Below are 22,996 nucleotides of genomic sequence, written 5' to 3' on the forward strand. Positions count from 1 at the left end.
CTGTGATGGTCTGCTTGTCTGATATAATAAGGTGCCTTGGTAAGATATGGTGAGACATCTCCTAAAAACCCAGTGCAACTGGACTCAAGTCAAAAATTGTAAGATTTAGCCCTTGTTATTTTCATTTCTTTTGAGTGATCAAATTCTGTTCTGTTGTTAAAGTAAGTCTGCAGCCATGTGTGAAAATGCCTTGGTGATTAAGCATCCATTAACTAAGTAAACAAAAACCTATGTTCTATAAAACCAGTTTTCATTTTGGGAGCTGACTTGTCCAGTAATACCATTAGTGTGGAATCATACCAAATATTACCATTTCAAACTAGTATAACCAGTGTTATAAATATGACCAATATTTGATATGTAACTCTAACATATTTTCCCAATAGCTTGAAGAGGTCATGGAAAAGGAGACATACAAGAATGCAAAGCTAATTTTGGAGAGATTTGATCCAGAATCCAAGAAAGCTACAGTAAGTTTTTAAACAAAAATGTGCTAGGAGAGAAGTATATATTCGTCTTCATATTTCCCTTGTTAAGTTTGAATAAGTTGTCTCATGCCGTGGTAATTTTTCAGTTTTTAATTTATTGCAGATAAACTGCTATTAAATATCTGCATATCTATTCAACGTGAGCTATTATGGAATTTAACAGGCTTCAATAGCTGGTATTTTACACATGAATTTCATTCACAGTATGCAACAATGCCCTGCTTCCATTGGGCTAAAATAGATTAAATCAGTTCTTTTATGCTGAGTTTTTAATCTTTTGCACAACATTTTTCATCTCTTGGAAAAGCCAGTAAAGATAAACAAATAATTATATCAGGAGAAAATTGAATGAGAGTAAATTAGCAAGATGTTAAAAAAAAGTTTGTAAGAGCTTCTGCAAGATATGGAAAGGAAGAGGTGAGCAACAGTATGTCCCTGAGAGCCTGACATGGGCATAATACTGAGAACTAAATGACAAATTATTTGTTTGATATATTTTCATGGTACAAAACTCTGTCATATCAGAAGTATTGGAGCATCAAGGATCAAGCAAGAATGAAGAACTTCCAATAGCTAATATTAGGAAAGATAGACTGGACCAATTAAAAGCTTAGGTCTACATCTACATTTCTAAAAGCGGTGGGATAGAGATTATGGGTGCACCTATTTTCTTCCAAATTTCACGGGGCGAGTAAGAAAAATGAATTCCACACTAATGTAAACTTTCTTCAGTCACAGGGAAAAGGTGGGAATCCATCAGGAAAGAAGTGACCATAGTAATCAATTTAAAAAATGAAACTTCTGGTTCATCAAGCTGGGGTTTGTCTTTGGGATACGGCTTGTTCAGTGTTGCCATCAACTGGGATCATAACAGGGAGAAAATAATCGACTTACGGACGGTGCAGAGAAATCTTAATGGCATGTTGTTGGAATTAGAGTTTTCATATGAAGAAAGATAGAGCAAATAGTGTTTGGAAGAACGAAAGGTTGAATTGAAACATCTAAGATACTGAGATGTTTTGTCTTAGTAAATACAAAACAATTGTTTTTCCCCAAATGCAAAATCTAACGTTAAGGGGCAGTTTCAGACCGCTTAGGATGAAGATGATAAGAAATTTCTTAGTGTTATGAATCTTTGGAATTTTCTGTTCTGGACAGCAACGTATTCTAAATCATTGAGAATATTCAAGGCTAAGCCCGTTCACACGTTGTTACGTGGGACCTGAGGAATTTGGAGATTGCTCAATGAAAATGACGTTGATGTAAAGGACCAGCCTTGTTCTCACTGAGTGACAGAGCAACCTCATGGTCATGTGTTTAACTGTTTTTATTCACGCAAATTTCTTTCTGTACTTGAATGCACAATGGCTACGTTTCATGGAGTCTTTTCCAGGGCAGGTGGTACCTATACACAAAGGGCAGACTGCACCTGAACTGAAAGTGCACCAATATCCTTGAGGAGAGGTTTGCTTGTGCCACTCGGGAGGGTTTAGACTAGTATGGTGCGATGAGGGCAAATGTGAGTAGAACAGAGCAGTGTGTCTGAATGTGAGGAGAGTGTAAGAGTCAATAAGATGAACAAGCATGGCCAGTTTAATGGATTGGGTGGGACTATAAAAGATGTATTGAATAAGATAAGAGGGATAAATAATAAAAATATGTTGAAGATAGGATAGAGTGTACAACCAAAATTAGAATTCTTTTGGATGTAGGTTTGCTCGCTGAGCTGGAAGGTTTGTTTTCAGATGTTTCGTCTAGGTAACATCTTCAGTGAGCCTCTGGATGAAGCACTGGTGGTGTAGCCCGCTTTCTATTTGTGTTTGGGTTTCCTTGGGTTGGTGATTTCATTTCCTGTGGTGACATCATTTCCTATGTTGATGTCACTTACTGTTCTTTTTCACAGCGGGTGGTAAATGGGATCTAAGTCAATGTGTTTGTTGATAGAGTTCCGGTTGGAAAGCCATGCTTCTAAGAATTCTCATGCATATCTCTGCTTGGCTTGTTCTAGGATGGATGTGTTGTCCCAGACAAAGTGGTGTCCTTCCTCATCCGTATGTAAGAATACTAGTGATAGTAGGTCATGTCTTTTTGTGGCTAGTTGATGTTCATGTTTTGTAAACCTCTATAAGGTCATAATTTTGTAAACCTCTATAAGGTCACCCCTCAGCCTCAGATGCTCCAGAGAAAACAGCCCCAGTCTGTTCAGCCTCTCCATGTAGCTCAATTCCTCCAACCTGGCAGCATCCTTGTAAATCTTTTCTGAACCATTTCAAGTTTCACAACATCTTTCCGATAGGAAGGAGACCAGAATTTCACGCAATATTCCAACAGTGGCCTAACCAATGTCCTGTACAGCTGTAACATGACCTCTCAATCTTTCCAAAAAAGGAAAGCATACCAAACACCGCCTTCACAATCCTATCTACCTGCGACTCCACTTTCAAGGAGCTGTGAACCTGCACTTCAAGGTCTCTTTGTTCAGCAACACTCCATAGGACCTTCTCATTTAAGTGTATAAGTCCTGCTTAGATTTGCTTTCCCAAAATGCAGCACCTCGCATTTATCTGAATTAAACTCCATCTGCCACTTCTCAGCCCATTGGCCCATCTGGTCCAGATCCTGTTGTAATCTGAGGTAACCCTCTTCGCTGTCCACTACACCTCCAATTTTGGTGTCATCTGCAAACAACCCTCCACCACCACCCTCTGTCTTCTACCTTTGAGCCAGTTCTGTATCCAAGTGGCTAGTTCTCCGTATTCCGTGAGATCTAACCTTGCTAATCAGTCTCCCATGGGGAACCTTGTCAAATGCCTTAGTCAGGCTCACCAGTCTATAGTTCCCTGGTTTGTCTTTACCGCCCTTCTTAAACAGTGGCACCATGTTGGCCAACCTCTAGTCTTCCAGCACCTCACCTGTGACTATCGATGATACAAATATCTCAGCAAGAGGACCTGTGACTATCGATGATACAAATATCTCAGCAAGAGGCCCAGCAATAACTCCCTAGCTTCCCACAGAGTTCTCGGGTACACCTGATCAGGTCCTGGGGATTTATCTACCTTTTAACCATTTCAAGACATCCAGCACTTCCTCCTCTGTAATCTGGACATTTTGCAAGATGTCACCATCTATTTCCTTACAGTCTATATCTTCCATATCCTTTTCCACAGTAAATACTGATGCAAAATATTCATTTAATATCTCCCCCATTTTCTGTGGCTCCACACAAAGGTCGCCTTGCTGATCTTTGAGGGGCCCTATTCTCTCCCTAGTTACCCTTTTGTCCTTAATATATTTGTTCATTACCTTTTATTTCAGTTTTTGTGGTAGTTTGTCATTTGTCGTAATTCACCAATATGTCAGCTTTTCAAGAGTTTTTAAAAATAGATGAGCAGTTAAAGAATGATTGCTGCCAGTTCAATTGATTTCCAAGTGATTGCAATCTAAGTGTGATGTCTCAACATTGATTCTACACTGTTCTGAGGGATGCAATGTCAGCAGATTTCTGTATGTTTCTGTATGTGTACTTTGAAGTGACTGCCTGTTTCATTGGCATAATGACAGTGAATACTGATAACACTGACAGTTTTTCCTGTATTGGCACCAGTTCTGGTCCATTGTATAGGTTGGGATCTTCTGAAAGGCTGACCTTGATGCACTCCATCTTGCATTTTATACTTCAGGTAGTTCTAAAACCTCAGCAAAAAAACTGTAATCCTCTAACACCAATTCAGTTTCATAATTCTGGATCTCCTGTCGATCCAGAAATGTCCACTCATTGGCCACATCACAAGATGACCATGTTACATCTCTCTGTTGGATCTTCTAGTTATGAGTAAACAATCCCTTGCATGATGTTTGAGCCATACAATTTCTTTTGCAACATCAAATTCCTTTAACGTGTAAAGCTCTCCCTCAGTTTCAGTTTCACTGTATTTACAGGGTCCCAATAGATCTCTTCTTTGCATGTAAAATGAAATTGGAATTATATCCAGTGATTGTAAGGGGATTGTGGAGAAAACATCCAATACTGGAATGTTAGAGATTAGATTACTTAGTGTGGAAACAAGTCCACACCAACCTTCCGAAGAGCAACCCACCCAAACCCATTTCCCCTACATTTACCCTTTCACCTAACTGGCAATTTAGCATAGCCAATTCACCTGACCTGCACATCTTTGGACTGTGGGAGGAAACCAGAGCACCCGGAGGAAACCCACGTAAACACTGGGAGAATATGCAGACTCCACGCAGACATTTACCTGAGGTGGGAATTGAACCAGAGTCTCTGCCGCTGTGAGGTAGCAGTGCTAGCCACTGTGCCGCCCGTTGACTTCAGCAAAAACAAAAGTCTTTTTTCTCTTGAATAAATTCCTTTTAAAATCATAAAATTATTAAGGAGCTGAGAATAATAATTCATTCACTCAGTGGGAAAGAGTTCCATGTAACACTTTAAATCTGAAGTATTAAAGAATGTAAGTATGTATGCCTGATGGTAACTGAGTTGTCATTATCATATATACTGACTATTATAGATTCATGGCTATGAGCTAATACGAATCACATTTCATAATTATTATGGACGCAACTGTTTAACTAATTCTGAAAGAATAAAATGAAATTGTAAATGCTGGAAATCTGTTCTTAGCTGAAGTTGTACAACAAGCTAATGAGCCTCTGTGAAGGAAACGAAAGCTTTAGGTGGTTCCCCTTTTTAGCATGATTGTCTGTTACTTCAGGAGAAAGTGAGGACTGCAGATGCTGGAGATCAGAGCTGAAAATGTGTTGCTGGAAAAGCGCAGCAGGTCAGGCAGCATCCAGGGAACAGGAGAAGGGCTTATGCCCGAAACGTCGATTCTCCTGTTCCCTGGATGCTGCTCGTGTCTGTTACTTCATCAAGGCCTTGATAAGGTCCCGCATGGGAGATTGGCAGCGAAAGCAATAACTCATGGGATCCAAGGAAATTTGGTTAATTTCTGACAGAATTGGCCTAGTGGCAGGAAGCAATGGGTGATAGTCATAGATTGTTATTGTAACTGGAAACCTGTATCCATTGGGGTTCTGCTTGGGGCTTTTTGTTTTTCATAAACAGTTCAGAGTTGCATGTAGGAGAGTTGATCAGTAAATTTGCAACCAATACAAAAATTGGGGTTATAAGTTGAAGAGGACAGCTTTAGATTCAAGGGGATATAGACGGTTTGCTCAGATAGAAGGGCTGATCAGTGGCAAATGGGATTCAATCTAGATAATGTGAGATGTCGCAATTGGACAGCACTAACAAAGCAAGGGAATACTCTGTGAACAGTAGGATCTGAGGGATCTTATGTGCAACGGTCCCTTGTGCATAAGGGACACTTAGATAAAGTGGTTAAGAATGCATATGGGATACTTGCATTTATTAGCTGAGACATTGAGTTTTAGCGAAGGGAGTTTATGCTTGAACCGTACGAGACGTTGACTACACCACAGCTTGAGTAAGTGTGTGCAATTCTGGAAGTCCCATTAAAGGAGGGATGTAATGGCATTGAAGAAGCTGCAAAGGAGTTTTACTCAGATGTTTCCTGACTTGCAGAGTTTTGGTTATGAAAAGAGATTGGATAGATGGGGTTGTTTTCTTGGAGCCCAAGACGTGACTGAGGGAGTGACATTATTGAGATGCTTAAAATTATGAAGGGCATTAACAGAAATGAATTTTTTTTCCCTTGGTGGAGGGATCAATGACCAGAGGCATAGATTTAAGATAAGGAGCAGGAGGTTTGCAGGGGATGTAGCAAAGTTTTTTCACCGAGGCATAAGTGAGGACTACAGTTGCTGGAGATCAGAGTCTAGATTAGAGTGGTGCTGGAAAAGCACAGCAGGTCTTTTGCCCAGAACGTCGATTTTCCTGCTCCTTGGATGCTGCCTGACCTTCTGTGCTTTTCCAGCACCACTCTAATCTAGACACTTTTCTCAGTGGGGGGGTGGTGGGAAAATGGAACTCATTGCCTGTAATGGTGATAGAGGTGGAAATATTCACCTCTAATATTTAAGACATACTTAGATGTGCACTTGGATGCCAAGGCATGCACCGAGCTATGGACCAAGTGCTGGAATATTGGATTTGAATAGTTAGGTATTTGACTTGTGCAGATTGAATGGACCAAAGGGCCTTTTTCTGTGCTATAGACCTCTATGAATGTGACTCTAAATGTTGGTGCCTTTTGAATACAGTAAATGAAGATGCATTTTTATTTGTACTATGAATGCTTGTGAGACTGGGGTCAAGAGTGTGCTGCTGGAAAAGCACAGCCAGTCAGGCAGCATCTGGGGAGCAGGAGAATCGATGTTTCGAGAATTAATGCTTGAAACATCGATTCTCCTGCTCCTCAGAAGCTGCCCAATAGGCAGCATCACACTCTTGACTCTGATCTCTAGCATCTGCTGTCCTTACTTTCTCCCTTGGCTTCTGAGACTGGCAAGTTAGTATTTATGTCCATACTTGGTTGTTCTGAGGTGGTGGTGGTACACTGTCTGAAACTATTAAACCAATGATTGTACTCCTAAAATAATGTTAGATACGGATTTCTAGCAGATTGACCCAGTGATGGCGCAGGACTGATGCGATGTGTCTGGGGCACTTGGAGATCCTGAAGATGTTCAGTTAGTTCTTGTCCTTACCTGTAGAAGGTAAGAAAGGGAAGTGTTGTTGAAGTAATTTTGATTCGTTGTTGCAACCGATCCTTAACTAACTTTGGTCAGTGAATTGATTTGATTTGATTGTTTTGGGAGGATAGGGGATCGATGCATTAGCAGGAATACTGTGGAAGCTGGCCATTCAGCCACTGAGTCCAAACTGATCCTCCAAAGAGCATCCCACCCCCTATCCCTGCATTTTCTGTGGCTGATCCACCTAGCCTGCACATCTCTCGACACTATGAGCAATTTAGTTTGGCCAATCCACCTAGGCTGCACATCTTTGGACTTGGGGTGAAACCAAAGCACCTGTAGACACCGGGAGAGCTTACTCAAAAAGAAGCTACTTTTTGAGTAAACTACTTCATGTCTGTAGCTTACTCAAAAAGAAAAACCATCAGTAAGCTACAGACATGTCTGGTACAAAGGATGATGACTGTGGCTACCCTCATAGCCCCAGGATCATGATTGCAAGAATTCCTCAGAGCCTGGGGTTGTTTGGTGAATTCTCTGGTGTTCAGATCCATTCATAATTCTCAATTATGAATGGGTCTGAATTATCCCTTCATAATTCATAATTATTAATAATTCATTATCTGAAGGAGAAGTCTGATGGTTTTTCTTTTGAGCACGGATGACTTTAGTTTTGTTAGTGGTGTATTCTACCTCTAATTGTTGAATATTGCCTTTATATCTTTGCCAGCCACTCTCACCTCTCCTCAGGCATTCAGCTCTTGCATTTGAAGGTTTGGAACTGTTAAATTTTGTTAGAAACAGACTGAGCATCAGTGGAATGACTGTCTCTTGATGGGACAACTGATAACTCCATCCATCATTAATGACCAGGAAGACACTGATGGATTTACAATCATTCAAAGTTGGATTTTTATGTTTGTGTGGTTAGGCTCCACTTAGGTAATGTTAGATATCCTGTTCTTTGTTAGTATTGTAGCTGTAATGCAGCAGCTTGGATAAAGGAGTAGATGTTTAGCATTGTAGCTAGGGAGTTGTCTGGCCTTGGTCTTTGCCATGTCTGATCATCGAGCTGCTTTTTAATGTCACTAATAATGAACCAATGTGTTTGGACACACATGATGAGAATTTAAGGGGTTGCGTAGAAAACATATGATCCTTTTTGTTCACACTTGCAAACACTTCAGTCTGTCCCCTTTTCACTTGTACGTTGGCTGCACCAGGGCTGAGGAAGAGAATGTTTGTTGAGCGACGAAATGTGTGATGGGATTAGAGTGTTTTGTTCTGATCAGTTGGCTGCAGGATAACTAGGTTCTTGCCTTGATCAACATACGAATAGTCTTGTGTAATGTCAACAGTAGTTCACACTTTGTGCCAAGATATGCCTAATACTGCTCTTGTCACTCCACATTGAACTAAATTTAGTCAGTACATTTGATTGTTATCAAAGAACATGGAATATGCTTAGTCGTGATATTACAGATCATGATAATTTACATCATGAATAGGATGCTGGATGAATCCTTAACTTGTCCAATATGAGATGGTTCTGATAAACAATATGCATCGCAATATGGAGGCTGGTATTTGTCTTCAGTGGCTATTTCATTCAACACTAATGTGGATTGGTATTTCTGCCTCGGGTGAGAGTGCGCCCAAGCCAAATTACTGCTTGGCTGGCTTTTGGTATTAACTTCAGTGTATTGGTGAAGAGTGTTTACAGCATTGATTGGAGTGACATTATCTTCATCTTAATTGATTACTGGATTGTTGTTAATTGATATGTTTAATTTTATTTTGAATTTTAAAGTATTTAACCGGGTAACTTAGATGATTTCACAGACACAAAGATTCATCCATGTAGTCTAGGAGTGGAGTCAAATTTCGACCTGGCTACGTATGGATTTCTGGCTCCCTTTCTTGAATGAAAGAGCATGAGTAAATGAATTGGAATTTTATAATTGTGTCAAAAATAATTAAAGTGAGAATTAAGTAGCTGTCTTCAAACAAGAGTTATATTAAATAAATATTCCATAGCTAAAACTTAAAAAGGAGCTTAAACCATCCAACTTAGTCTTTGCAAATCAACCTAAGACTCCAAAAAAAATTGGTGTTTGCTTCAGGATAATATACCTGGATTTCTGTGTCATGTTAACATGTCAAGGTACTTAAAACAGTTAATTACAGTTGAAGTCACGGTTGCAATACAGTAGAATGCAGCAGTTATTCTGAGCAATATCTCAATTAGTTGTGAGATGAATGACTTGTTTTCTTTTGTGTTGAGTTTTAAAAAAGCTGTTAGCAAATCATTCCAGAATCTTTCATTCTAAGTGGACATGAGTCTATAATTTATATCAGTATCAAGTGGTGAAGTCGCTATGCATTTATCTAATCATTGTATAATCTATTCATTGCTTTTAATATCTGATTTATGTAAAGGCAGTTAATGTCATGATTAAAATCAGTTTTACTTTTAGTTCCTGTGTGAATATTAATGCTTTATTAATTTTTATACAGACACAGTCCAATCTTTAGATTAATAACGGCAAGTCTCAGACCAGACAACAATGAAGTATGTCCTTGCAGCTAGCTCCAATTCTGTTATGCAGATACGACCTTATCATCTCCTCAGTAATCTGTTCAAAGAAACAGAATTTATTTCCTTCCTTAAGTCCAAACTTCTTTATATTGTGTTGGCTGTACAATGTTTGGGATATCCTGGTTCTTTTGTATTTTAACACTTGGCCAGTGGGGTAAGAGAGATTCCTAAGTCTATGAACTCCAAAACTAGCCATTATTGTGACGGTCCTCATTTGGAAATATTTCATAAATATGTCATGGTTTGTCTTTAAACGTTGAATCACTAATTTTAAATTGTATTGTTCTCGTGATACAATAAGATGCCATGTTCATTCTCTCCATGATTCCTTGATATTGATTGTGAAGCAAGAGCCTGCTTTCCGCTTTGTCTAATCTCCCTCTGTTTCAGTACCTTAAGCATATATCTTCATGCTGTTCTGCACTCCCAGACTTGTTTTAATCAAACACACACCAGACTGCTCAAACCTCTGAAAAACAGAGCTTAGAACTGGAAATTTGCATTATTTTGAAAATATTTGCTTTTCTTAGTTCCTTGAGCTAAGCACTTTTTGAAATATTTAATTTCTTAGCAATTTAAAGGGGCAAGTGCACCAAGTCCATATAATGTCCATTGACTTTTAAATCTCGTTTCAGTCTAGCTTAGACCGATTTAATTGCAATTCTCTGCTCTTTGGCTGTATGTTATATGAAAGGTGCAATTTTGATTTATGTTTAAGGTTTCAGAAATAATATTTGGTCTAATTTAATACACTTTAATTACATTTTAATGATTCTCTTGATAGGAACTTGATCAGTTGACCTCTGGAATGCCAGCTACTCCGAGACCTGGTCAAGGTAAGCCTTTAATGTGCAAGATATTCTTTTCTGATAAATCCACCAATGTAGCTTCCATGTTGTTAATAACGTATAACAGCTTAATTTATCAAAATGGATTTGAAAGTTAGGGAATAAAAGCAATTTATTTGATTTTTTAAAAAAAAGTTTATCCATGATATTTTTACTTTAAAACAGCATGCCATCCAGATTTGTTTAACTAAATGCTTAGCCACAAATGATTATTGGCTGCTCTGTCTCAGCTCATCTATGGCTGAAACCATAATTAATATTTTAGTTACTGCTAGACATGATCATTCCATAGACTTGAGCCTAGTCAAACCTCTTCTGCAGTAACTGAACTTAGATCATATTCTTTTCATTCATTAGCACAAACTCCCTGACCTGTGATACCAGTTTATCACTTCAGTTTTAAAGTTTTCATCCTTGTTTTCAAGTTCCTCATGGTTTTACCCTTCACTATCTCTGTAACCTCCCACAGTCCTTTTGCATACAGTTCTGGTCACCACACTACCAGAAGGGTGTGGATGCTTTGGAGATAGTACAGAAGATGTATAGGGGATTTTAGCTATGGTGAACAGCATGGATAGAATGAAAAGTATGAACCTTTTTTCCCAGGATGGAAGGTTCACTTACTAGGGGACACTGGTTCGAGGTGGTGATGGTGTTGGGGAGATGGAGATGTTTAAAAGAGATGTGCGAGACACGTTTTTCACACAAAGGTTGGTGAGTGCCTGGAATGCCATGCTGGAGGCGATGGTGGAAGCAGACACAATAACAGCATTCGGGAAGCACTTGGGCAAATATCTTAATAGGAAGAGAATAGAGGGATACAGATCCTGTAAATAATGACAGTTGTAATATTAGCAAGTTTGAGAAGATTTGTAGCTCAGGTTGAGGTTCTGGATGGATGTACCTACATCCAGAACAGTTGTAATATGGAAGGGCAAAATATGCTGGCTCAGGTTTGGAGAGCTGAAGGGTTTATTCCTATGCTGTAATGTTCTTTGTTCTCCAAAATATGGCCTCTTGTGTCTCCCTGATTTTTAATTAGTCCATTGTTGGCAATCATCCTTGCAGTTACCTCAAGTAAGCATTGACATTCCCTCCTTGAAGCTTTCCATCCATCTTTCCTCCTTTCTAAAATTTAGTTCTTTGACCAAGCAATTGAATAGTTGTCTTTGTAAATCCTTATGTGGTTCAGTTTTAAATATTGTTTAAAAGCATTCCTGTGAAATGTTGTGTGCATTTTACTATATTAAGAGTGTAGCTGTGTAGCTGTTGTTACAAGGAAAGTATCATTAGATCCAATGATATTGGTGTTGCTTTGTATTTTCATTTGTATTCTTTTTAAACCTACTTCATGATGCAGCCTAAAGAGTTTTATCAGTCAAGCTTTCTAATTGACAGAAACCATAACATAGGAATTAAGTGCAGGGGCATGCTATTTGGTAGCTTGCACCTGCTCCACCATTAAATAACATAATGGTTGTTCTGGGCATGGACTCAATTCCACATATCTATATATCCCTGGCAATGTTTGACTCTATTCTTAGTTAAGAATCTAAGGAATCCCTTAACCATACGGGACAATTTAACGTGACCAATGCACCTAACCTGTACATTTGTGGACTGTGAAAGGAAACCCACGCAGACATTGGGAGAGCATGCAAACTCCACACAGACAGTCAGCCAAGGCTGGATTTGGCAAAGTTATTGTGGATCTTCAGTTCATGTTGTCCCTGGCATATTTGTTCTGGTTGCCAAGAATTGATCAGCACACCTTCTCAGTGCTAAATTGTCTTTCATCAATACAGTTAGAAGAAGCTAATCCAGCCTGTACTATAGTGATGACTGATACCAACTTCTTGCCAATGGTGTAATTCCTCGCCAAGACTTCTTGACCTTTTGGAAAATGTGGCATTCAGCCTTGTTCTCTCATTGGAAACCCTGATTCTGTTGCCTCCTGACAATGATGCCTTTCGTCAGGGTGGTTTCAACAAATCAAACACCATGGGCAATTAATGCGTTAGCATGAACAATGGCCATTAGTTGGATTGTGTTCAGGTATATTAACAAAAATTGGCTCAGTCTTTTAGATAGTGATCCTTCTTCTCATGTTACCTTGGAGGAACAAATCTTTCTGCTGGACATTTGTGGCTGGCTGAAAAGGAATGGGTGGCAGATATTGAATTCTGTGGTGTTTTTGACATAAAATATATTGTGAAATAAGCTATGGACTATTATCACTAACAAGTTGTTTCAGATAACCAAACCTCAAAGATCAATGGTTTTCTCTGACGGTGATGTCTTGATGCAGCTTCAGGACATTTACTATGTGCATTAACCACTGAGAAAATCTGCTCTTTAAAATATCCAATCTAGTCAATATGGATTCTTTGCCATGGTTTTTTCTGGCCATTTCCCTGAGTGTAATGGTGCTAATGGAGGTGGGTTGCGAACTCTTGTGCAAGTTGCAGATATTCTTCTCAGTTTCAGAGTCAAACCCTGGCCATCAAAAATAGCTTTGGCAATTACCTTCATTCTAGCAATTTGATTTAACAAATATTTTTATAGCAGTGGTGGAATGATGGCACTGTTCCTCATAGGAGATATCCTGCTTCAACGGATAGTTCCTCCATGACGTCTGGCTTCAGTTCTGGAGTTGTTCCTGTGATCTTGCCACAAAGTAATGTGCACACAGTGAAGCATCCCATGCTAGTTGTAAATGGTAACTTTTGATCATAATAGATCAGGGTTTCTAACTTTAATAAAACCTCTTTGGCTTGTGTAAAGGCTCTTTCATATTTGATCTTTCCATTTCCAGTTCTTATTTTGGCATACTAAGTTGTGCAATGGCTTGAGAATGGTTGGAGTATTTGGAACAAACTTTCCCTAGTACTTTTAGCAAATCCAAAAATGACTGTAGTTGGTTTACACCTTTTGGTGCTGGTTCCTCATTTATGGCTTTTACTTTTGAAGATCACCTGTGTAGTCTCTTATCATCAATTACTTGACCTACATATAGATGGCAGATTGAAAAAAAAATTGCATTTGCCTTTTTCCTTATTCTTAGGCCATAATTGTTTGCAGAGTAGCATCTAAATTGTGGAGATGGTATTGTTTATTCCTTTTCGTGACTAACATGTTGTCTGGGTAACATTGGACTCTTTCCAATCCACTTAAAGTCTGATCCATGGTACATTGAAATAGTGCAGGCGCAGATATGATTCTAAATGGAAGTCTTGTATTTGAATAGTCTTTGTGTTACAGTCATCATATATTTCTGTGATTCAGGATCTACAGTCATCTGGAAATAGTCTTGACTAAGGCCAGTTTTACCGAAAAGCTGGCATCCAGCTAATCCTGCAAATAGGTCAGTGATTAAAGGTGAAGGCTACTGCTCATCACACAGCACTAGATTTGTAGTGACCTTAAAATCACCGGAAATGCATGCTGATCCATCTTTCTTTTACTGGGATGATAAAGATGACCAAATCAATCATATTTACAGGTCCTTGACCGGTATCTCTAATTCTGCCAGATCTTTAGTCTGATTGCGTAAATTTAGCACTAATCTAGCATTGCAATCTTTTTCTTGATTCGCAGTCTTCAGCCTTCATATTAAATTTGATTGAGGTGTTTTCCATGCTTTTCAGAACCCCACTGAAAACAATGACAAATTTCTTTAGAATTTGTGATAGATCTGTCTTGGAATCTGACAAGCAATTTACTTCAACCCAGTTGAGTTTGATTTTCTCTTCACAAAATAAATCTGGAAAATTTCTTTTGACACCATAAGGAAAAGTCTTCAGACTGACGGTATAACTGAATATTCACATTTGATACAACCCCTCAAAGGCATTACTTTTCCTGTGTACTTTACAGTTTTTGAAGGTGGCACTATGTGATTCAGCTGTTTCTGATGCATACTTTTAGGTATCAATGAAACCGCCACTCCGGTATTCACCTTCAATTCTTACTGGTTTGCCATTCAGTAATGGAGTGACCCAACATTGATTGTTGCTTCCAACCCAGAAATATTAGATCAAATGTATCAACAGTTCTAAAACATGTACTGCACTGTGTATTGTCGCTGGCAGGGAGTATATCCACTCCCTGTTGTGTCTGGCTTCCCAGTTATTTCTGGGATGTTATTTGCATTCTCTATCTGGAAGACAAATGCAAAATTCAATTAATCTGCAATTTCCTTATTTTCCATTATTAATTCCTGTAGACTTCGTGTCTGTAGGAGTGGAAGAGCACAGCAGTTCAGGCAGCATCCAAGGAGCAGACGAAATTGATGTTTCGGGCAAAAGCCCTTCATCAGGAAGGGCTTTTGCCCGAAACGTCGATTTCGCTGCTCCTTGGATGCTGCCTGAACTGCTGAGCTCTTTCAGCACCACTAATCCAGAATCTGGTCTCCAGCATCTGCAGTCATTGTTTTTACCTTAGTGTCTGTAGGATCAATGCTCAATTTAGTTAGTGTTTTCCTTTTTAAATGAATGTACAAATTCTAACTGTCTGTTGTGATCTTTATGGCTTGATTTATTTTGCATAGTAATTTCTTCCTCTTTAAACATTCTTTGTTTTTCTTTATATTCTGTCCAGTCTTCTAACTTGTCACTAATCTTTGCAGAGCAAATGCTTTTCTTCTAGTTAATGTTATCTTTTAACGTCTTTAGAATTTAATCAGTAAGCGTTATGTGGAGAAAGCAAAAGAGTGAAGCTGAGGCTTATCAAACCAACCATGATTTATGGTGTGACAATTGGGTTGGATGGCCAATTTCTACTTATTATGATTTTATTCAAGAAAAATGCAGCTTTCTTTTTGAGTCTTTTTCTTTCTCACTGGAATTTTCTTTTTCTGAGTGTTCTGAAATATCTGTCAACAGCTACATACTTTGAAAACAGTTCATAGTGAGAAGCCGTGTCATTTGCTGTTGCTGCAACCCAAATGGTAAAGTTGAATGTACATATGAGTTATAGTCAGAATGAAAGCAAAATTCTGCAAACGCTAGAAATCTGAAATAAAAACAGAAAATGCTGAAGGACTTCAGCATGTCTGACAGCATCTGTAATGAGAGAAAGTGTAAATATTTAGAGTCAGATATAACTCTCATTTAGAACAATAGAGACCTGAAAAATGATGGAACAGATGTAACCAAGACCCTCCTTGTTCCAATGATGTCACTCTCCATGTGTCCTACCCATCATTGGTTGACACTTGATGCAACTGCAATACGCCAAGTTCTGTGAACAACAAATTTTATTGAGCAAGTACAAGTTTTTTGGAGGAACCTGTAACACGCTTCACAGGGCTTGCAGAGTAGAGTCAAAAGATCACTCTGAACAAAAGAAACAGTCTTTCCTTTATACAGTACAAGAGTTTCACATTAGTCAGTAACACCCAAAAGACAACCCCCAGCCATTCCCCCAGAGTCATATGCCAGTCAAGACACAATGTAGTGATCACATAATTTCCAGAGATAATGTGATTAAGTCATTCTTTAATGCCATAACCTGGTGTAAATTGTATTTTTTTTTAACTGTAGGGCGCGGTCAGAATTTAAACTACAATGTTCTTGTTGATCCTGAATAGGGGATGATGATGCAAATGGCTCTGAATGGCAAGGGATGACCATGTTAATTCCTTACGTTCTCCTGTAAGACTGAGGCATACCACCCTACCCCCTGCGCATCCGATTTCTTACAGGTCAGCAGAGCAAGTTAACCCTTTAATATCTCAGAACCCTTCTCTCACCCCCTCCTCTCCCTCCCAGAACCGTGATAGGGTTCCCAATGTCATCCTCTTCCACATCACCAGTCTCTGCATTTAAAGTATCATCCTCTGCCACCTTTGTCACCTCCAGTAGGTTAGCCCTGCAGGGATATATCCTTCTGTATCGCCCTAGTCCACTCCTCCTTCACTGAGCACTTCCTGAACCCCTGTAGCACTTTCCCATGCAATCAAGAAGGTGTAATACTTTGCCCATTTCCCATCTCCCTTCTCCAACGGCCAAGGCCCTAAACATACCTTCCAGATGAAGCAGCATTTGACTTGTTTTTTGAAATTGTAGCTCATGATGCACTCTCCTTTACAATGGTGAGACCGAACGCAGACTGGATGACCACTTTATGAAACACCTCAACACTCTCTGTAAGAAATCCATGTCTATCATTTGTTTGCCGTTTCAAAACCATTTGCTCTCACGCTAACATTTTAGTCCTAGGCTTGCTGCAGTGTTTCAGTGACACTTGATGCAAGGTGGAGGAATAGCATGTCATTTCCATTTAGGCATTTTATAGTCTTCAGGTTTCCACATTGAGCCCAACAATTTCAGTACTTTGTTCCAGTTTGATTGCAGCCCCTATGTCGTCTTCTTGTCTTGTTGGCTTTGCTTTGAGGGCTGACCTATGTACTCCTATTCAAACCAATCGTTAAGACTGATTTTTGCATCTCAAATTTGTTCTTTACCACCAACATGAATTTTGTTGTTTCCTGTGCATGCTTCCAAGGTCTGTGTGTGGCAACAACTCTTGGAAGCAGAAATCAGTGCTGTGATTGCAAAGTACAGACCCTTGGAGTGGCTGCACAGTTTAAAGGGACTTTTGCTAAGGTTTCAGACCAGCTACCATTTTTGAAGCATTTGAAGTCTGTTAGTCAACAACTTAATAAAGTTGGTCAAGGATATCTAGAATATCTTAAATATATCTTGAAGAATGTACTTATGAATGATGCAAAGGACGTAATTAGATGCCCTAATTGTCTCCAGTTTTTATATCAGTATGTAAAAGAAGCATAAAATAGCTCTCCAAAATGGGGGTCAGCTGCAGGAGAGCTCTGATCAAGTTATAGCGGCTGTGCTCCTGCTCTATAAGTCTCGCTGTCTCAACACTGCCTGCTCTCAGTTAAGTGGTCACAACAATTTTCAAGGCTTGAAATGGGGTCACAGAGAAATAGGTTGGGAAGCAATGGCTTAAAAGAAGAAGACCCTACAACTCAATAAAATCACTCAGAATTCAGTTTAGAAAAGAGGATTTAGAAGTGCTGGTTGTAAAATTATACCTAATACTGAATCATGTGAATTGACATAAATCTTAATTTTTGGGCTTCAAAATAAATTATAATATTAAGACAAATAATATTCTTCTGAATGTTAAATGTGCCGACCTTCCAGTAAAGTGAGAAGTAGCTAACCAGTGGGGTACTAAGTATCACACTGGAAGCTTGATATACATGATTAAATGCAATATGCTCGATTTTATAAGATGTAGCATCTAAGATATTAAATTACAACTTGAATAATTTTACATGGGTTCTCCATCAAACTAGAGGTAAATAAGTTGACTAGATTTGATTTTATTTCAGGAAGCATTTTTTCAATTACTTATTCAAACAAAACAAATTCACCCACTTAGCAAACAATTTCATAATTTTTATGACTCAACTTTCTAGGGTTGATTCCTATTCTTGCTTTGTACTTTATTCTCCCTAAATACTACTTTCGTGCTATTGTTGGTATATCTGAGTAAGCAACCAGGTGGTGTAAAATAGTCGAAACAGAGGGTCCCCTATACTTACTCTCTATTTCATCAGTCATGACTTAGTACTGTGCCTATAGAGACTGATGACTTTAAAGAAAAATAAATTCGCTCTTCCTGTTAATGTCTAAATCGATGGTACATCAAAGCTGCATGCTTTAAGGCATTTATTAAAACAAACTAAAAACATCATTGACAAACTATATTCTTGTATCCTTGTGTATTCTTGTGTCTTGTGTATAGACAATCACCTGATGAAGGAGCGTCGCTCCGAAAGCTAGTGTGCTTCCAATTAAACCTGTTGGACTATAACCTGGTGTTGTGTGATTTTTAACTATATTCTTGTAGGCACCTTATACTTTAAAGTACAGAAAAGAACTTTAACTGAGATAATCTACTCTTAAGTACTTATTACACTGCCCTTTATGCAGATATTAATTTTTTCAGAACCAGTCCAAAATAATTCTTAGCTCCTGAGAGTTTACTTCTGGTTTTTTCCTTTTCCAGGTTGGAAATGTTTAATACGTGTCTTTTCTTGTTGCAAATTTTCCCACCAGCTTCACTGTTGAGGCACATCTACCAAACTCATTTCAACTTCTCATAAAATGGTCATTCTAGTCTGAACGCAAGTTCCCAGCTGAAATCTTGAGATTTGAACCACAGCACCTTGCTGTATACAACTACCTTCCCTCTCAAGGTTATGACCAGTCAATCTGATCATCTTAGAAAATGATACCCTCTCAGAACCAATATCCTTAGTAGTATGAATAACATGGACCTTGTATCCAGCTAGAAATACTGATTAGCTATTCTCTAGACCCCAACACACTCTCATCTCTCAAGTAAATGAACTGTTTCATTTACAATCTGATGTTCTTAATATTTTTCCAGGACATTGGAGATTCTGCCTATCCACAGTTTATATGTGAGCTGCTGCCCATTGTCTCTCAAGTGTAAATACTTTACTTCATCTTCTCTAACAATCAAACCATCCAAGCTTGCTGTCAGGCAGCTTTCATAACAGGTTATATGATGGTCTTCCTTCTATTTTGAAGGCATTGTCCAAAGAGCGCTCAATCCTACAACCATGTGATTTATAACAGAAAATTCAGACTGGAGGTTAAATCCTTGTTGACATTTTTGTACTTTTATTTTGTGCTGTAACCTTATTTGCTGCTATCACTTGATCCCACTGCCTTCCACTTTTGTTTTCAGTTCTTTGTGCTTCATTTACATTTTTGTTTCCTTTTTGTAGTCCTGCTTTGGTCTCTGTCCCTGTCATACTCATTTAATATCCCCCTGTGGGTAAAGTGCACACCTCTCTGAAAAGAATAGTTCTGGGCCTGCTGGGGTGCAACCTTTTGGAGATTGTATTGATCCCACTGAATTATTCCCAATGCTTCAAGAATCTAAATCTCTCCCTCTTACACAATCCCTTGTGTGTCACATTCAGCTGGTTGACTCTTATTCCTGACCTTGCGACCACATGTCACTGGAAATAATCCTAAAATTCTGACCTTTTGAGGTTTTATTTTTTAATTTATTTCTTAGCTTCCTGAGTACTGCTTGCAGGACCTCATTCCTCTTTGGTATTGACATGGGACATGATCTCCGGTTGTTCTTCCTCTTTGGAAGATCCTGCAGGTGCTCAATGACACTCTTGACTCTTAACACCAAGAAAACAACATACCATTATGGTGTCAGTTCTGCAGCTGCTGAAATATCTGTCTATTCTCCTTACAATGGAATCCGTATCCCAATTATTCCTACTCAAGCCTGTTATATTTCCTGCCTCTTGTACAAACGTCCTTCATCCTTCAAAACTGCTATCTGCCATCTAGATGCTGAACTCTCCATTTCCCACACTGATATCTTTAGCTCTCCACTGTTATGATGATAGGTTGGAACCATGAAACCCTATATGTGTTTTTAGCCCTTAGTTTCAGAATGTGTTTTTAAAAAAGAACTACTACTGTAAATTCAACTGCTAGCTGGCAGAAGTTGTATGGCACTGTTGAATTATACCACCTAAAATTGTTATAGAAGCTTCAAATAGAGAGAGAGCATCTTGAGATGATGAGGAGGCTGACTATACTCCCATTCTGGATTAGTGGTGCTGGAAGAGCACAGCAGTTCAGGCAGCATCCAAGGAGCAGTGAAATCGATGTTTTGGGCAAAAGCCCTTCACCAGGAATCATTCTTGGATGCTGCCTGAACTGCTGTGCTCTTCCATCACCACTAATCCAGAATCTGGTTTCCAGCATCTGCAGTCATTGTTTTTACCTCGTTTTTACCTGACTATACTCCCATCTTGGCAGAGAACCATTTCTTGTCGATTTCCCCTTCCAGGAATATATAGAAGAGAGTTTCAACACCAGTCTGTATGTTATTAGGCTGTTGTGGATTATTGTATGTCTAGTATGCTACAGAAGCCAATGTTTGCGAACAGAGTTAGCACCCTTGCACCACAGAGAACAACAGAAATAGGCTTTCTCTCAATGTAGCAAATCTGTTAAAGGAATCAATAAATAGGAATATCAAAAGCCTACCCAACCAAAATTCATCAATAGTATTAATGTAACCTAATAATGGCAACATCATTTTATCTGCACTTCACAATCAATTTGGAGATTGATCCATATAACTTTTAAAACAAAACTTTTTGTTTTTAGACTTATATTTCTAATCTCTGTGTCTGTGTTGTCTTCATATTTTGTCAAATAAATATGCTCTTTTTGTTAGTTCAAGAAAGCTTATTTGACTCATTTTAAAATCTAAGTTGATTTGGTTTGGTTGAAATGTATCCATTAAAGAATTTGTCCTCACAAGATTAACCTTGTTGCAACTAGTTGAGAAGGGTAATATATAAAGAAGAGGAACCAGTTCCTCCCTCCCCTTACCTAAATTCTGTTTGGAATTGTCATGAATTAGGCAGGTTTAGTCAGTGTCAGGTCATTATTCCACCTCTCTGTAATTTGCATTGATCATTCTATTGTAAAACTACTTTCACGATTTTCTGGAAAAACTTCATCCAGTTCACACATCAATTAAATTGTTCGATATTTGTAGGGTAAATGAAAAGTGTGCTTTTAGTCCAGGTTTGACTACTATTGCCTTGTATAAATTAAGCTATTTTAAAAATAAACAAAAGTCCATAATCAAGGTATGTAATTTTCCTTTGCAGTTTCAACTTTTATTCCTGAACAGATCTCAGCCTTTAGAAAGTAAATCAGCTATATTTTAGTTTATACCTTTTGTTTGGCAATGGCATGTATAAATAACAGGTCATAGAGTCACACAATATGGAAACAGATCTCTTGGTCCAACTTGTCCTCGCCAACCAAGTTTCCCAAAGTTAACTTTTCCTATGCAATAAGGAATTTTAAAATATTTGTCACACAATATTGACATTTATTTTACTATCTATTGTTGTGAACCATGAACTCCTTGAAATTGATTTAGTAAGATAGCAAAATACAATTCTGCTTTCAAATTCATTTATTCCAAGATTCTTTTATGTTGAAATGTTGATTATTGATGTATGATAGTGATTTAAGAATAATTAAATTCAAAGCGTACATTTACTGGGTCTAATGGTAAAATCCATCTGAAAGGAGTATTGAAATGGCAATTTTGAAAATTGCAGCATTTATGTTGAGTAAAATTGAATGCTGGTGAGTTTAAAAACTCATCACCTGAAATTTTGTGAATTGCTTTATTCAATTAGATATTACTTGTGTGACAGGTGCTCAGATTGTGCAATTTTTGTTGCTGTTAAGAATAACTCTGATTATTTTTCTTTCCAGAGCTTCGTCAGAGATCATCAACTCTGAAAGCTCAGGTTCCATCCACTCCACAGAACCTCTCACAGGGAAGTCCGCGACCTCTGCCGGCTCCCACGCCTATACAACATAGCACAACAGCTCCTGGTGGTCCGCCAGAAAAGACATTACAGTCAGGTTTACACACGCCTGTCCTTGGTAGGCGGACAATACCTCCAGCTGCCTCAATGCCTGGAATGGGTAAACAGAACACTTGATTTTAAATGATTTTTAGCACTATCCCAGGTTACCATTGAAATAGATAATTGATAAAGACATTTTGTTTTCTACACTTTCAGCCAGCTAGTTGATAAAAGAAACTTCAATATTTAATTAACCACTAAGTATTCAGAGCTGGCATCTTGTAAATTTAAAGTATCTAATTAAGCTTATTAAAATATTAAACTACTCCTTGTGGCTCAGTGTCCCTAACTCTCGATCTGAAACTCCTGGTTCAAGTCCCACCTGCCACAAAGGTATGTGAAAACATGTCCAAACAGGTTGATTTAAAGAACAAAGCATGTCAGAAAGTAGTAATTTTTTTTAGCTTTCTAAACTCATGTAAAAATTTGAATTCTGTGAGAGTATATTGTAAGCTTACCAATTTCACTGATCAAGTTCATGAACTGCATTTGTACTTTCTTCTTATGTTTTCCACATCATTCAACAGACCAAAAATCAATTAAACACAAAAATGTTGAACCACAGGGCTTCCATCTGGTAGTAAATTAATAATCAGCAGGTATCTGAGAGTTTGCCAAGATTTGTAAAAATGACCAGTCATCTTGCAGTAATTACTCTTGACGTTTAATTATATTAATTATTGTTGGCTTGAGTAGCAGCAGAAAAAGTAATGCCTCTTTCAGGAGGATTGCATGGTCTTAAGTTATTAATTCAGTGCTTCTTTCTGGCAACAGTACAAAACAGCAGTAACTTTGTTTGTTTGTATTTATGCTTTCTAAGACACTGCAGACTCCTAACATGTAGGTTAACCTGAAAAATGTGATGCATATATCAGATGACTGTTGTTGGCATGATGCACATTTTCTGCATTTTAACACA

General features: G+C 38.4%; 1 protein-coding gene across 2 annotated transcripts in view; it reads left to right on the forward strand.

Moving 5' to 3' along the window:
- Positions 1–22,996, forward strand: part of LOC122551537 (endoplasmic reticulum junction formation protein lunapark-like) — a 93,649-nt gene that overhangs the window by 52,163 nt on the left and 18,490 nt on the right. For both annotated transcript variants that reach the window (XM_043693562.1, XM_043693563.1), the window contains 3 exons: positions 387–470; positions 10,517–10,568; positions 21,920–22,135. In XM_043693562.1, coding sequence (XP_043549497.1) covers positions 387–470; positions 10,517–10,568; positions 21,920–22,135 — 352 coding nt within the window. The remainder of the gene's footprint in view (positions 1–386; positions 471–10,516; positions 10,569–21,919; positions 22,136–22,996) is intronic.

The sequence above is a fragment of the Chiloscyllium plagiosum genome, chromosome 7 (assembly GCF_004010195.1).
Source record: "Chiloscyllium plagiosum isolate BGI_BamShark_2017 chromosome 7, ASM401019v2, whole genome shotgun sequence".
Classification (NCBI taxonomy): domain Eukaryota; kingdom Metazoa; phylum Chordata; class Chondrichthyes; order Orectolobiformes; family Hemiscylliidae; genus Chiloscyllium; species Chiloscyllium plagiosum.